This window comes from Tamandua tetradactyla, chromosome 11 (assembly GCF_023851605.1).
Source record: "Tamandua tetradactyla isolate mTamTet1 chromosome 11, mTamTet1.pri, whole genome shotgun sequence".
NCBI classification, from domain to species: domain Eukaryota; kingdom Metazoa; phylum Chordata; class Mammalia; order Pilosa; family Myrmecophagidae; genus Tamandua; species Tamandua tetradactyla.
Window position 1 is genome coordinate 14,489,291 of NC_135337.1, and position 15,444 is coordinate 14,504,734.

Here is a 15,444-nt window from a genome sequence, read left to right on the forward strand (position 1 = left end):
TGGGTTTCTCATATATGTCCTTTATGCTATTGAGGAAGTTTCCTACCTTTTGAAGTGTTTTTATCAGAAAAGAATGCTGAATTTTGTCAAATGCTTTTTTCAACATCAATTGAGATGATCATGTGATTTTTTTTCTCTTTTGATTTGTTAATGTGCTGTATTACATTGTTTGATTTTCTTATGTTGAACCACCTTTGCTTTCCTGCAGTGTAATCCCCACTTGGTAGTGATGTATAATTCTTTTAATGTCTTGTTAGATTTGATTTGCTAGTATTTTGTTGGGAATTTTTATATCTATATTCATTAGGGAGATTGGTCTGTAGTTTCCCTTTCTTGTAGCATCTTTGTCTGGTTTTAGTAGTACAGTGATGTTAGCTTCACAAAATGAATTAAGTTGTGTTCTTTTTTGTTCAATTTTTTAGAATAGTTGAGCTGGATTGCTATTAGTTCTTTTTGGAATGTTTGATAAAATTCCCCTGTGAAGCCGTCTGGTTCTGGGCTTTCTTTGTAGGAAGTTTTTAGATGACTGATTGAAGCTCTTTACTTGTAATTGGTTAGTTGACATCTTCTATTTCTTCTCAAATCAGTGTAGTTTGTGTGTTTCTAAGAATTTGTCCATTTTATATAAGTTGTCTAGTTTGTTGAAATACAGTTGTTCATAGTGTCCTCTTGTGATTTAAAAAAAATTTCTTCAAGATCCATGGTAATAACCCCCTTCTCATATTTGGTTTTGTTTATTTGCATCATCTTTCTTTTTTTCTTTGTTAGTCTTGCCTAGGGGTCTATCAATTTTACTGATTTTCTCAAAGAACCATCTTTTGGTTTTGTTAATCCTCTCTGTTGGTTTTTTGTTCTCCAGTTTGTTTATTTCTGATTTAATCTTTGTTATTTCTCTTGTTTGATTTGGTGTTAATTTTGCTATTCTTTCTCTAGTTTCTCTAGATAAGTAGTTAAGTTCTCGATTTTTGCTCATTCTTCTTTTTAAATTTAAGCATTTTGGGTAGTAAATTTCCCTCTCAGCACTGCCTTTGCTGCATCCCTTAAGTTCTGATATGCTGTATTCTAATTTTCATTTGTCTCCAGGTATTTATCTATTTCTCTAGCAATTTCTTCTTTTACAGATTGATTATTAAGAATGTGTTGTTTAATTTCCAAATATTTGTGAAAATTCTGGTTCTTTGGTAGTTATTAATTTCCACCTTCATTCCATTGTGGTCAGAGAAAGTGCTTTGGATAATCTCAATCTGATTAAATTTATGAAGACTTGTTTTGTGTCCCAGTATATGTTCTATCCTGGAATGTTCCATCATTACTGGAGAAAAAATGTATTGCCGGTGTTTTGGGGTGTAACAATCTATATATGTCTGTTAGATCTAATTTATTTATCTCATTGTTTATGTTCTCTATTTTCATAGTGCTCCTCTGTCTGGTTGTTCTGTATATTGAAGAGAGTGGTATATTGAATTTTTAAAACAACTGTAGCATCCTTCAGTTTCACCAGTGTTTGTCTCATGTACTTTGGAGCTCCTTGATTGGAAGTACCTTTGTCTTTTATGACATCTTTACATTTAAAGTCTATTTTATCTGGTATTAGTTTAGCTACTCCTACTTTATTTTGATTATAGCTTGCATAGAGCATCTTTTTCCATCCTTTCACTTTCAATCTATTTGTACCCTTGGACCTAAGATGCATTGCTTGTAAACAGCCTATAGAGAGATCATATTTTGAAATCCATTCTGCCAATCTGTATTTTTAAATTGGTGAGTTTAGTCCATTAACATTCAAAGCTATTACTGTAAAAGCAGTTCTTGAATCTACCATCTTATCCTCAGTTTTTGTTAGTTCTAAATATTCTTTTTTCTCTCTCTTTTTATCCTTTGAATTAATCTTATGGGTGCTCTTCAGTTCTGTGCCCTTCTCCAGACCTCCCTCTCCTGTCTTTTTTTTTCAGGTGACAGAACTCCTTTTAGTACATCTTGTAGGGCAGGTCTCTTGTTGATTAATTCTCTCAGTCTTTGTTTGTCTTTGAAGATTTTATCTCTCCCTTGACCTTTAGGAGAAAGAATACCTTCAAAGTTAGATAAAGAACTATTGGCTGGAGGCCTTTCTCTTTCAGGATCTTAAATATATCATACCACTGCTGTCTCACATCCAGGGTTCCTGTTGAGTAGTTCGAACTTAGTCTTATGTCTGATTAGCATTTGACAGTCTGATTACTATGTGACTTGGAGTAGGCCTATTTGAATTTATTCTATTTGGGGTTCTTAGGGCCTCCTTGATTTGCATGTTTGTCTTTTATTAAGGTTGGGAAATTTTCTCTGATAATCTCTTCAGCTAACCTTCCCAGCCCTTTATTCTTCTCTTCTCCTTCTGGGACACCTTCTGATTCTTATATTTGTGTGCCTTTTGCTGTCCATCATTTCCCTGAGATACAATTCCATTATTTCCATCTTTCTTGCCATTTGTTTTTTTTGTGCACTCGAGTTCAATTATTCTGTCTTCTAGCTTACTTATTCTTCATTCTGTTTCTTCACATCTGTTTTTGTGTGTCTCTGGTATATTTTAAATTTGTTCTACAATATCTTTCATCTCTGTGAGATCTGCTATTTTTCTGTTTAATCTTTCAAATTCTTCTCTAGGTTCTTCTTTGTCTACTTGACATCCTTTATTTATAAATATCCTTGAGTAGTAGTTCCGTATTCTGTTTCCCCTTCAGTGTTTTGATTTGGTCATTTAATGGTGCCATTTCTGTCCAGATCTTCATGTGCTTTGTGATATTCTGTTGCATCCAGGGCATTTGATTATCTCAGTAAAGTATTTTGCAAGTTGGTTTTCTTCACTCGTCTAAATTTTTGTAAATGTGGGTTTGCGTTGAAGGCCCCATTTTGCACTTGGTTTGTCAGTAATTCCCCACCAAACCAAGACCTGGATTTCATGTAGGGAGTGTGATTCTACTTTGGGCTCTGTTAAAAGCTAGGTAGTAAAGGTGTGCAGGTAGTTCAGCACAGAATGCCTTCCTGTCATGTGGTAGATTTGGGTTTGACTCCTGGCCCATGCAAAAAAGAGAAAGCAGAAAAAAAATACTTGAGGGTCTCTTAAAAAATAGACAGAAAAAGGTGCACAGGTGGCTCAGTAGAAAGATTGCCTGTCTTGTGGGAGACTTGGATTCAATTCCTGTCCCATGTACCAGACAAAAAAACAAAGGAGAGAGATGTTGATATGTGACTTGGCCCCTCTTCTCCATCCATGAGTTCCCCAGGCCTTCATGGGTAAAGGAGAGGGGAAGTGGAATGCCATGATCCTTCCTCACCAGCCTGCTATCTGGTCAGTTCCACTCCAAGTCTCCCCCTCCTCCTTGGGGGGTGGGGGTAGGGTAGATCCCTGGTCTCTGCCAAAACCAGGAGCCCATTGTGGCCCACTTCAGGGATGGGGAGCAGACACCATGCCCTGACTCAGCAGTCCCTGTCACAGGGAAAGCAAGTCCTCTGCTCTCCAGGCTCTCCATGGGAACTCCCAGCCGTGGGGCCATAAGGCATGACCTCCCAATCCTGCTGTGGGAGCTGGCCTGAGCAGAGGCATGTACTGCTCCCTCGGACCTGCACTCTGCTGTGCACTCCCTCTGGTGGGCCTGCAGTTGAGGATACTGTATTAGTTTGTAAGTTGCTGGAATGCAGCATACCAGAAGTGGCACGGCTTTTTAAGAAGGGAATTTATTTGCAAGTTTACAGTTCTGTGGCTGTGAAAATGTCCACATTAAGTCAAGGCTATAAAATCATCCAAACTAAGGCATCCAGGGAAAGAAACCTTGTTTTAAGAAGGCTGATGATGTTTCTCTTTAATCTGGAAAGGCACGTGGAGATGCCTGCTAGCTTTCTCTCCAGGTTTCTTTAATGGCTTCTCTGGAGGCATTTTCTTTTTTCATCTCCAATGGTATCTGGCATATATTGGTTTTCAGGCATTTTCCAAAATAGTCCTTCTTAAAGGACTCTAGTAAGCAACCTCACCTTGAAGGGGTGGAGACACATCTCCATGGAAACCATGTAATCAAAAATTACCATCTGTGCTGGTTTGAAAGGATGTATGTCCCCTGGAAAAGCCATGTTTTAATCTAAATCCCATTTTGTAAAGGTAGGATAATTTCTATTCAATACTAGATGTTTGAATCTATAATTAGGTCTTCTCCCTGGAGATGTAACCCAATCAAGAGTGGTTGTTAAGCTGGATTAGGTGATGACATGTCTCCACACATTTGGGTGGGTCTTGATTAGTTTCTGAAGTCCTATAAAAGAGGAAACATTTTAGAGAATGAGAGATTCAGAGAGCAGAGCAGAACGACATAGCCATGAGAAGCAGAGTTCAGCAGCCAGCGACCTTTGGAGATGGAGAAAGAAAGAAAATGTTTCCTGGGGAGCTTCATGAAACAGGAAGCCCAGGAGAATAAGCTAGCAGATGATGCCGTGTTCGCTATGTTGTCCTTCCAAATGAGAGAGGAACCCTGACCGTGTTCACCATGTGCCTTTCCAGATGAGAGAGAAGCTCTGACTGTGTTCACCATGTGCCTTCTCACTTGAGAGAGAAACCCTAAACTTCATTGGCCTTGTTGAATCAAGGTATGTTTTCCTGGATGCCTTAGATTGGACATTTGTATAGACTTGTTTTAATTGGAACATTTTCTTGGCCTTGAACTGTAAACTAGCATCTGATTATTTTTCCCTTTTTGAAAGCCATTCTGTTTCTGGTATATTGCATTCCGGCAGCTTGTAAACTAGAACACCATCCACAATTAGGTGGGTCACATCTTCGTGGAAGCAAAAAGATCCCACCCAGCAGTATTGAATGAGGATTAAAGAACTTGGCTTTTCTGGGGTACACAACAGATTCAAACCAGCACAGATACCCACCCCTCTCTCTCTGTCCCAGGCTCTCTACTTCAACTGTAATCCCTACTGTCTGTTTGTCTATCTATCTATCTATCTAATATCCATCTCGATTCTTGTTGTTCCACAGAGACTGGAAAGTGATCCCACCCTACTCTGCCATCAAAATTGATGTTTTTGAGGGTGCAGAGGTAGTTCAGTGATAGAATTCCTGCCTGCCATGTCGGAGACTTGAGTTTGATTCCCGGCCCATGCACTTCCCCAAACAAACAAATGAAAAAACTAACAAAAATTCAGCAAATGGTGCTGCAATAAGGGGATATTCATATGGAAAAAGAATGAAATGTGACTCCTGCCATACAGCATACAAAAAAATTGATGTTTTGATGTACAGTTACATGAGTTTTAACACAGAGTTTTGTGGATCTGTCACCAGAAGCAGGTGTGCTGGCTTGAAAGTATTATGTGCTCCAGAAAAGCCAAGTTTTAATTCTGATCCAGTCTTGTCGAAGCAGCCCTTTCTTTTAATCCTGATTCAATACTGTAGGGTGGAAACGTGTTTAGATTTTCTCCACGGAGATATGGCCTGCCCTATTGTGGATATGAACTTTTGACTAGATGGAGATGTGACTTTACCCATTCTAGGTGTTTCTTGATTAGTTTACTGGTGTCCTTTAAAAGAGGAAACTTTTTGTAGAAAAAACAGAAGCCTCAGAGCTGACAGAAAATTCACAGCAGAGCTGACACAGATGCGATATGTGGAGAACAGAGACATGGATGTTTGGAAATGGCTGGAGCCCTATAGATGTTGCCATGAGATATTAAGCAAGCCAGAACCTGGAGAGAGCCAAGGGAAGCCAAGAGATGAAAGCCAGCCCTAGAGAAGCAAAGTGAGGAACCCCCACAATAACAGGTCGAAAGCAACGGAGCCCAGGAGCAAAGGACCAACAGATGCCAGCCACATGACTGACAGAGGTGTTTCTGACCCAGTGACCTTCCTTGAATTAAGGTATCTTTCCCTGGATGCCTTAGTTTGGATAATTTCATATGCTTAGAACTATAAACTTGTAACTTAGTAATAAAGTTCCTCTTTTTAAAAGCCATTCCAGTTCTGGTATATTGCATTCCAGCAGCTTGCAAACTAAACACAGCTGGTTACAAATAGTTCTATCTCACCAGGTAGCTCCCTTATACTACACACTGTAAACACACTTTTTCCCTTTTGTTAAATACTGAATATCACTGATCTGTTCTATATCACTATATTTTGGTCTCTTCAGTAACAATACAATAATGAAATTATATGGTACTTACCTTTCTGAGATCAGCTTCTTTCACTCAGTAGATGCCTTTGAGATTCATCCAAGTTCTTCTTCATTTGTTTCGGTTCATTGCTGAGTAGTATTCCACTGTGTGGATAAACCCCAGTTTATCCAGTCACCTATTCAGGGATATCTGGTTGGTTTCCAGTCTGGGGTTATTATGAATTAGAACTGTTATGAATATTCACATACAGGTTTTGTGTGAATGTAAATCATATTCCACCTGAGTAAATCCCATCTATGAGTGGGATTGCTGGGTCATAAGATCAGTGTATGTTTTGCTTCTGGTTTCAGTTCTTTATTTCCTCTCTATTTATCTGGATTTCCTTTTCTTAGAGTCTCATGGGAAGTGGAGCAGAAATCTCTGTAATTGTCCCCTTAACCCATCAAAAAGACTTCTCTCTTTTGAGACTTTGGCCAGGAAAAGAATGACATGTCATACCCTCAACCCCCTCTCTGCCTTTCATCTTATGTCCCCAGGCTAGATATGGGCTTTCTCCTCCTACTCTGGCAAGAACTTCCTGCTTGTTGCAGCTTCCCTCTTCTCAAGGGCACTCAACCTCATGGAGACCCTCCTTACATTAAGGAAGTAGTTCTGTGATCTGGTCCATCAAACCTGGCTTTTGATATGTTACAGAATTTGCTTTGGAGCTTAGGAAGACTCCTTGGTCTCTAAAGTGCTGGTAGTTTGGAAATTCAGGATTCCTGTTTCTCTTCGGACCTAGGCAGTTTTGTTCTCTGTGCTACAAAGGCAGCATTTGGGAGGGAGGAATGGCCCAGCACTGGAGATAGCAGGCCTCTAAGAGGACATCATCGGAGGGGATAACAGAAGTACCTTGGTTAATACTTCACCAATATTATCCTCATTACAGCAACAAAGATCCTGTCAGTAGGGCCCTGAGATCTGAAAGTTGGGTTAAGGAGTGATAGTGCAGGGAGTGTTAGAGATACAGACCAGAGGTTGAAACACAGTAATTACCTTTGGCATGGGTCATTTTGTTTGGTCTGTGTTGTGTGTAAAATTTGCTAAATATTTCATTATGGGAAATATTATGTTAAAAGTTTTAAATAAATTGCTCATTGTTTTTAAAATTGGGAGCTTTCACATAGCCCTGTTCTCCTGTTTCTATTGAAGTTAGGGAACCTCTGGCTCCCCCTCCCCATGTTCCTGGGTCAGTGAGAGCCAACTGGCTCCCTGTACTCACGCCCTCCTTCTCATAGGCCTGCATTCTCCTGCTTGGCTTTTCTAGTGAACACATGGACTCCTAGAGGTATTTAAATGTGTACTGGTTTTTTTTTTTTTTGGTCAATAAGCTTGTCTCTAAAAGAAAGAAGATAGAATAGAAGGGACCCTGAGGGGTTTGTGTTGAGTCTGGGCATCACCTGACCACGTGCAGACAGGGCCAGCAGAGCAGGCTGGTTGGAGAGGACTCCCTTGAAATATCCTCTTGATATGATAATTGCCTCACTTCCAGGATCCTGTCCATTCTCACTTCCTCGGTGCTCTCCATTTTCCTCCATTACAGCCTTAACTACACTGTATTCCTCTTAGGGTGGTAGTAAGAACTTAATTGGGTGGAGATGTGTAAGCACTGTAGATTACTTTCTGGCATGGAGTAAGCCTTCTGATATTATCTGGTTCCACTACCATAAAAACTGAAGTTCTTACAGTTGTCCATAAATTCTTTTGAAAATTAGTACAGTCTATGGAGCCATAATTGTCTGATGCCACCACAGCAAAGCTCCTCAGCACAGCTGAGGTCTGTCCACCCTCCACTTCCAGGCTTCCCCATGCTTAGAGCTGTGCTCTGTTCAGGATGGTTCACTGGGAGGTCTCTGCTGACATTGCACAGCCACAGGCAAGGCTTCTGCTTCTCACCTTGAATGCAGGAATGCCTCCTTCCTCAAGGTTGGTATTTGTGACAACTCAGAACCCCTAGGTGTGTGGGTCCTTCTTTACCAAGCAGTCTTAACTTGCCCTTTTATATATTAGAGCTTTAGTAGACATAATTAATAATTCCTTTTTACTCACATTGGTATAGATGGAGATGGGAAAGAGGCAGTTGGCATTCAAAACATCAACTTGATTATTGATAGGCCTGTTGGAAAACATGGCTTGGGTGAACAGCAGCAGTGGGCTCGTTGATACTGTATACCAGAATGAGGCGGGCTTATCTGCACTCAGGGCTGGGAAACCACACATCTTCCCCCCCGGGGGCTGGGTATTTACTGGTAAGCTTACCGCAGGGCTGCAAGCAGACCAGAGCAGGCAGGAGGACAATACAGACAAAGCAGGCAGGGAAGGAGGGTGCTACAGATATGCAAGCTCAGTTCTTATCTTACTCTCCGGGGTAGGGGTAAAGGGGAAAGCAGAGAGAGGCCCACGATAACAGACAGCTGTCCCTGCTGCCAGCCACCCTACACCCTGTTCCTAGGATGCTGATGAATTCATTTGAAGCTCAGGCCCCTATGACACACTTGTAGAAGATGTCTGGTTTCTTTAGGGCAGATTGACTTAGATGGAATGTCAGCAAGACTTTGTGAGATCCTTTTTTTGTTTGTAACTTAATTTTTATACAATTGCAGATTTACAGAATAGTGACACAAATCGTACAGGTCTTCTCATATACCCTTTACCCAGATTTATTAGTTTAATTTGGCCCCATATGTGTCTCTCACTTGCTCTATATATGTTTGTGTATGTATGTATTTTTTTATCTGAACCATTTGAGATTAAGTTGGAGACATCATCCCTCTTTACCACTTAAGTATTTCAGTAGATTTTTTTCCCTAAGGACAAGGATTTTTTCCTTATATTGCCGCAGAACAATTGTCTATATCAGGAAATTTAAGATTAATATAGTACTATTACCTAAACCACAGTCCATTTGTTAATTATTCCCGTAATGACCTTTGTTTTAAATTTTTAGTTCAGGTTTCAATCCAGGGACATGTTACATTTCATTGTCATATCTCTTTAGCCTCCTGTATTCTGGAACAGGTCTTTCATTGTTTTATTTGCCTGTGATAGTTTTGAAGAATGCTTGTTACTTATTTTGTAGAGTGTCTCTCAACCTAGATTTGTCTTTTTCCTCCTGATAAGATCAATGGTAGACATTTTTGACACGAATACCATAGAAGTGATATGTCGTTCTTGGTGTATCATGCCATAAAAAGCACATGTTCATATACCTAAATTATTGGTGAGAATAAAAGGCTGTCATGGGTGGGAGTCTGGGGAGAATGAGAATATATGAATAATTGTTTTCAGGTCATTTGAGAACTTCAAAGAAGGTTGTTGAAAACATCAAAGAAGGGGAAACCAATGCAGAGAGAGAATTTGTTTTGCTAAATTAATTTGGAAAACACTTGCTGGAAAAGCTGTATTATTTGTATCTTTCCAATTAACCACTTTAGAATAGAACATCTGGATTCAAAAGATTTGGCCAAATTTCCAGAGGTGGTATTTGGGTTCTTCTCTCCAGCCATGATTGTCATCAGCACGCCAAACTCTGAATTCAATCCCCTGTTTCCAGTAGTAAACTTGAGAGATTCAGATCACAAATTTGAATGGAACAGACTACAGTTTCAGACATGGTGAGTTCACAAAGATTTTTTTTTGGGGGGGAGGATCCCATTGGAATTGAAAATTCTAGGAAGTAAATCTTGATATTTGTACATTACCTAAATTATTTTTAAATTTATCTCAATAAATTAGCTTACAGTTATTCTTTTTACGATTTGTTTTATGCCAAGATTAGAAAACGGAACCTTTCTGCATTTGGGCAAAGTAGAAATGAGGAGTGTGTTTATCCCCCTAGTCAGGTCTCCAGCAGGTGGGCGTGGAAAGGGGCTGTGGGCAGCAGACACCTTTTATGTGAAGGCATATAGAGAGTTGGTGTGGAGGCAGGAAACCAAACACAGGCAAGGGGCAGAGCTGTGAGGGCCCGCAGTGTGCCCCTGTCCAGGGAAACCCCAGTAGGGAGTTGGGGTTGTAGCCTTTGAGGTCTTCTTATCCACCCCCATACCCTGCCCCAGAACTTTCCTTTTCTCCATGTTCTTACGCTTACTTAAAAGTGGACACTGTCATTTCTTGAGTGATCCCCACAGAAATAAAGAAATCAAGCAACCCCAGTGGTGTGGCGTTATGTGGTGGTGGAGGAATCAACAACGTAGAAGTATTGAAGTTCATTGAAATGTTGCTTATTTAATAATAGCTGTAAGTTTAGGGAAAAAAATGTTATCTCTTCTTGTTTTGACTTCAGGGCTTTAGATGTGGCACGTCTCTACAGTTACTCAGTGGAGTTCTCTGGCCTGGGGAAACCACCAGCTGGAGCCGAGAGTGTGGGATACTGTACCCAGATAGGGATCTTCAGGAAAAACCGAGCAGAGGCAGCTGAACCACGTGTTCCAGAGCAGCCCAGCGAGCATGTCTATAAAGTTGTGAGTATTCTCCGTGAAGGAGCTGGCAGGGACAGGTGTAAAGGACCCTTTTTGAAGTTGACCCTAGGGGAATCCTTCAGACCCTGTGACTGGTTTCCTTTGGTCTTATGTAGCCCTGAGACTGCCCGGCCTTCTGTCTCATCTCAGAGCACATCACAGAGAATGATGTTCTGCTGGAACCTTCTCAGGAGGCTTCTGAGTTCGTTTGTGCCAGCAGCTCCCGCTTCTGAAGTCTGCTGGGACTGTCCGCAGGCGCCAGCAAAGCCAGTAGTATCCTCTCAGCCTGGCTCAGGACCGCCTGTTAGAACAGAACCTCCCAGCTCCGCGGATTCTTTTGATTTAAGGAGGGGGTGGTGAAAAAACAATTTTCCCTTTTTGTTAACTGAACCTTTTTCCTTAAATTTTTTTTTTAATCTAATAAGGTGGACTATTGGGTTAGTGTGATTTGATTGAAACCTGGCTGGGTATTATGTTAGACTTTCATCATTAGAATTTTGAAAGCAAATCAGATAATCTATGCCTATATGTCAGTAGTTTGACTCTCATTATAATGGAGGCATTTAAGATTAGTACAGTTCGACATATATCCAGTAGGCATCTATAGTTCTTATGTGGCAAAAAAATGGTATAGGTTTTGTTTGTTTTGTTTTGTTGTTGTTCCTTCAGGTTTATACAGTCACCTATCCAAGTTTACAGCAGAGAAAGTACCGGCAGTGCGCCGTGCTGAGCGAGGTGATCCCCGAGGTCTATGCCATGAGGAGGGAGCACCTGCGGGGGCGGCAGCAGCCGGGCGGGGCCTGCTGTGGGGATCTGCCCGAAGACACTGGCTACTCCCAAGCCCCCTTCGAATGCTACGAACCGGGACTTCTGGTGGAAAAGGGCAGCCCGGAGAAGACACCCAAACCCTTCTGTGTTGGGAATAAGTTCTGTGTGCCCCTGGAAAGGCTCTTGGCTTTGCCCAGAGTGAAACCCTTGTGTGTGAACGTGGAGACGCTGAGAGCCCTGATTGCCGACCGGGTGACGCTGAGCAGTGACGGCTCTGCGGTGGAGGTGGCCGTGCACGACGAGGACGAGGACGAGGACTGAGCCCGCTCAGCTTCCGAGATTCAGCGTCTGAGCGGGACTTGGACTCATTTAGCATGTCAACTTTTTTTGTGTCGTCCTAATTCATGAAACTTTCTTTTATATGTTAAGTTACAAAGAGAAGACCGTGGACACATGTTTGACTTAATAGCCAGGCTGTTTGCTGTAAACCTAAGTAAGCTATTAGGGGTTAACACCGAAAGTGGGGTACTTTCCTTTGAAATTACAATTTTTCTTCCATGTTTTCTCAAGAATGAAGAAATACTGGATGTGGTAATATTTCACGAACTATTTTTAGAACTTACCTAGCCCAATTTTTAAAATATTCTTTATTTGGAGGTAGGTATTTGGTTCATAATGTGTTTGTTATTAAACTTTTTGTGTTAGATCCATGTGCTGAGTGTGACAGTAAAAGAAAGTTGATCAAATATAGTGTTTAAAGCCTTTTCCCAGGGGTTCTTACTGAATACCTTTTAAAATGGACTTACTACCTTTTTAGGGCTATACTCTAACCACTGTATTGGTTGGTCTAAAACCTTACACAAACCAGGAATGCAGGACTTAGAGGTTTGTTATGAAGGACGTAGAAGCCTCCTCATGGTGTAACTGCTGCCTACTTTTTTGAAGTACTCCCTTTTCCAGGAACTTACTGGTTGGAGTTGGGGTGGTTTAAGCAATGGGAGAGAGAAATACAGCTTCATTTGATAAGGGGAAAAACAGAGTGTTTTAAATGAGACATTTCTCTCTGAGGTAGAGAAGTACAGGGGTAAGCAGACCAGATGTGGTGGCTTTGCAACCATAGGGACCCAGTCTCCCACCCTGCTCCCATCATATTTACCACAAAGATGGAGGTTTGAGTTCTAGCTAAAATTGCATATTTCAGTCAACAGAAAGGAAAAAGGGAAGCAAAAGGGACAAAAAGGTACATGCCAGCCCTCTGGAAACATCTTCCTGAGAGTTTTTACTCAAGACGACTCCTTCTTGACCAGAATGAAATCTCACAGCCACATGTAGCAGCAAGGGAAGCTGGAAAGTATTTATTCTGGGAGGCCATGTGCCCACGGGGTGGTTTTTTGCCAAGGAAGAAAGGGAGAAGGAACACGTGGCAACTAGTCAGCTGTGCCACAACTGAAACACCATGACGAATCTGAAACAGAACCCGTGCAGCAAAGAGCTGGTTCCTGGGAAAGGCTTCCTGGGGGACATAGTTTTCAAGCTGAATTTTTAAGGGTTAAGTAGACGGAAAGAGGATGGTCCTGTTAACCAGCGTCCTTTCCTTAAATTGCATGGAGCTCTCTATCAGTTCTTTCATATACCTACACTGATTTCCCCATGCCCTGCCCCACTTGCTCAAGCATGCATACCATCTGGAACTACACACCTCTTCTCCACTCCCATAAAAGTTCCTCTGTCCTCCCCTTTCTAGGCATCTGCACAATTTTTACCCTAGGGCAGAAGTCAGCAAACTTTTTCTTAGTGAATGTTTCCAGCTTTGCTGATTAGTCATTCTTGCTCAATGCAGAATGAGTTGAACAGAAAAAGAAGCAGTAAATTCGTCAATGAATGGATGTGGCTGTTTTCCACTAGAACTTTTATTTACTAAAATAGCAGCCAGATTTGGTTTGGGGACCATAGCTTGCTGATCTTTGCTCTAAATAGAAAGCCATCTACTCTTGCTTTTTAGTAGTACAGTAATAGTGATTTCTCTAAGGGGAAAAAAATAAGAGATTTTCCTTTTGCAGCCAAAATTTGGTTGTTGTTTGGGGAATTTTTGCCTCAGCTATGTGTACAATAAGGGAAAATAGTCATAAGAATTCCTATAAGCACTGAGAAGAGTATGGTCCCTCACACAAAGATAGAGGCATTATTTTTTTTCTTTTTTGGGGTTGGTCATCCTATCAGATGATTCTTATGTGCTTCTAAGGTTAAGAATCACTGACGAAGATTTAAAAAAAGATTTCATTGTAGTAACATATATCCAACATAACATTTCTCATTTTAACTACTTTCAAATGTACAGTTCAGTGATGTTAACCACAATTCACACCATCCATTACCAAAACTTTTCTACAGCTGTATCAATCTTTAGAAGTGATGTTAGATACATGTTACTACAATGAGATAATGGATAATAAGGCTCATTTTCGTAACCAGGAAGCAAATTTTTACAGCAGTGCACATTTTAGGCCTAGGAAGTGAACACACTCTTTCTTCTACAAGATTGTTTTAAGACAGGTGAAATACCTGACTGGTTTAAAGAAAAAGGCAGAGCAGAGTCAACCCTAAATAGAGAATATGCAAGCTCACAGAGACAGATACTGGAGTCCGGGTTGACAGGGGCAGGGGACAGTGGAGTGGGAAGTTAATATATAATGGGTGTAGGGGCTCAGTTTGGGGAAATGGGAAAGCTTGAGTAATGAAGGTGGTGCGGGCACCACAATATTATGAATGTGATTAGTTCCACTGAAGAATGCTTGAGAGTGGTCGAGATGGGGAAGTTGTGTTGTATGTATGTTCTCAGAATTAAAAAAAGATCAACTAAAGAGAATGGCAATTAAGTGCAGTACATCATCCTGGATAGGATCTAGCAAGTGAGGAGAAAAGGTTCAAAGGGATATTAACTGGACAAATGAAAAAATCAGAATATAGTCTGCAAGCTTTATATCAATGTTAAATTTCTTGAACTTGATGACCGGCCTTAGGGTAGTTATGTAAGTGAGTATCCTTGTATTTAGGATGTACACATGGCAGTATTAAGTGTTCAAGGAGCATAATATATACAACCTACATTCAAGTATTTAGAAATGGATAGACAGAGTGATAGATAAACAGATAGAAATAATGATGTGACAAATGTGTTGAAACATTAAAATTAGTGGATCTGGGTATCTGAGGAGGAAGGCTGCCTAGAGGTTAGGGGTATGCTGGAGTTCTCTGTATGGGTTTTGTAGTAGTATTATTTTAACTGTCCTGTAAGTTTGAAAGCATTTCAAAATAAAAAGTAAACAATATGGGTATTATAGTAAGGGATGCTGTGGTCTGTTAGCTGGGGGTTGGGTGAGATGAAGTAGGGATTAGGCTGATGGGTTTGCCCCACAAACCCTTGTCAGCATCAGTTGCTGATCGCAGTTATTCCAATTTTGATGGTTCTGAAATTAAAGAAGTAGGTTGGCTCAGTATTAGTTTCTGAGCCTACATAGGTATTTCAGTTTACCTGCAAGTATTGGGTTGCCAGTCATTAAACACCTTAAGCATAAACCAAATTGTCCATCCTCTTTGCAGTTTACATGTTTTGGGCTGGGAGATGGGAGCCAAGTTATTTCCCTTTCACACTCTGTGCCTGCTACATAGTTCTTAGTAAATAAGCACATTATAAACAAACCATCTGAGGCCTAATTAGATTAAAGAATATTTTAGGGTCTGCCAAACTTCAGGTTAGCTTTCCATCCGTGGCCTAGATCCTTTTTTTTAAAATGCAATTTTATTGCGCTATACTCACATACCATGTAATCATCTAAAGTATACACTCAATGGGTCACAGTATCATATAGTTGTACATTCATCACAATTGAGTTTTGAACATTTTCATTACTCTGTAAACAAGAAAAATAAGAATAAAAATAAAAGTAAAAAGGAATGCTCAAAACATCCCACACCCCTACATCCCCCAATATTATTTATTTTTTTGTCTTTATTTTCTTACCATCTGTCCATACAC

General features: G+C 40.5%; 1 protein-coding gene across 9 annotated transcripts in view; it reads left to right on the forward strand.

Annotated features, from left to right (window-relative positions):
• Positions 1–12,154, forward strand: part of HENMT1 (HEN methyltransferase 1) — a 43,124-nt gene extending 30,970 nt beyond the window's left edge. For all 9 annotated transcript variants that reach the window (XM_077120054.1, XM_077120056.1, XM_077120060.1 and 6 more), the window contains 3 exons: positions 9,618–9,797; positions 10,466–10,643; positions 11,310–12,154. In XM_077120054.1, coding sequence (XP_076976169.1) covers positions 9,618–9,797; positions 10,466–10,643; positions 11,310–11,729 — 778 coding nt within the window. In that variant the 3' untranslated portion in view covers positions 11,730–12,154. The remainder of the gene's footprint in view (positions 1–9,617; positions 9,798–10,465; positions 10,644–11,309) is intronic.
• The last annotated feature ends 3,290 nt before the right edge of the window (positions 12,155–15,444 follow it).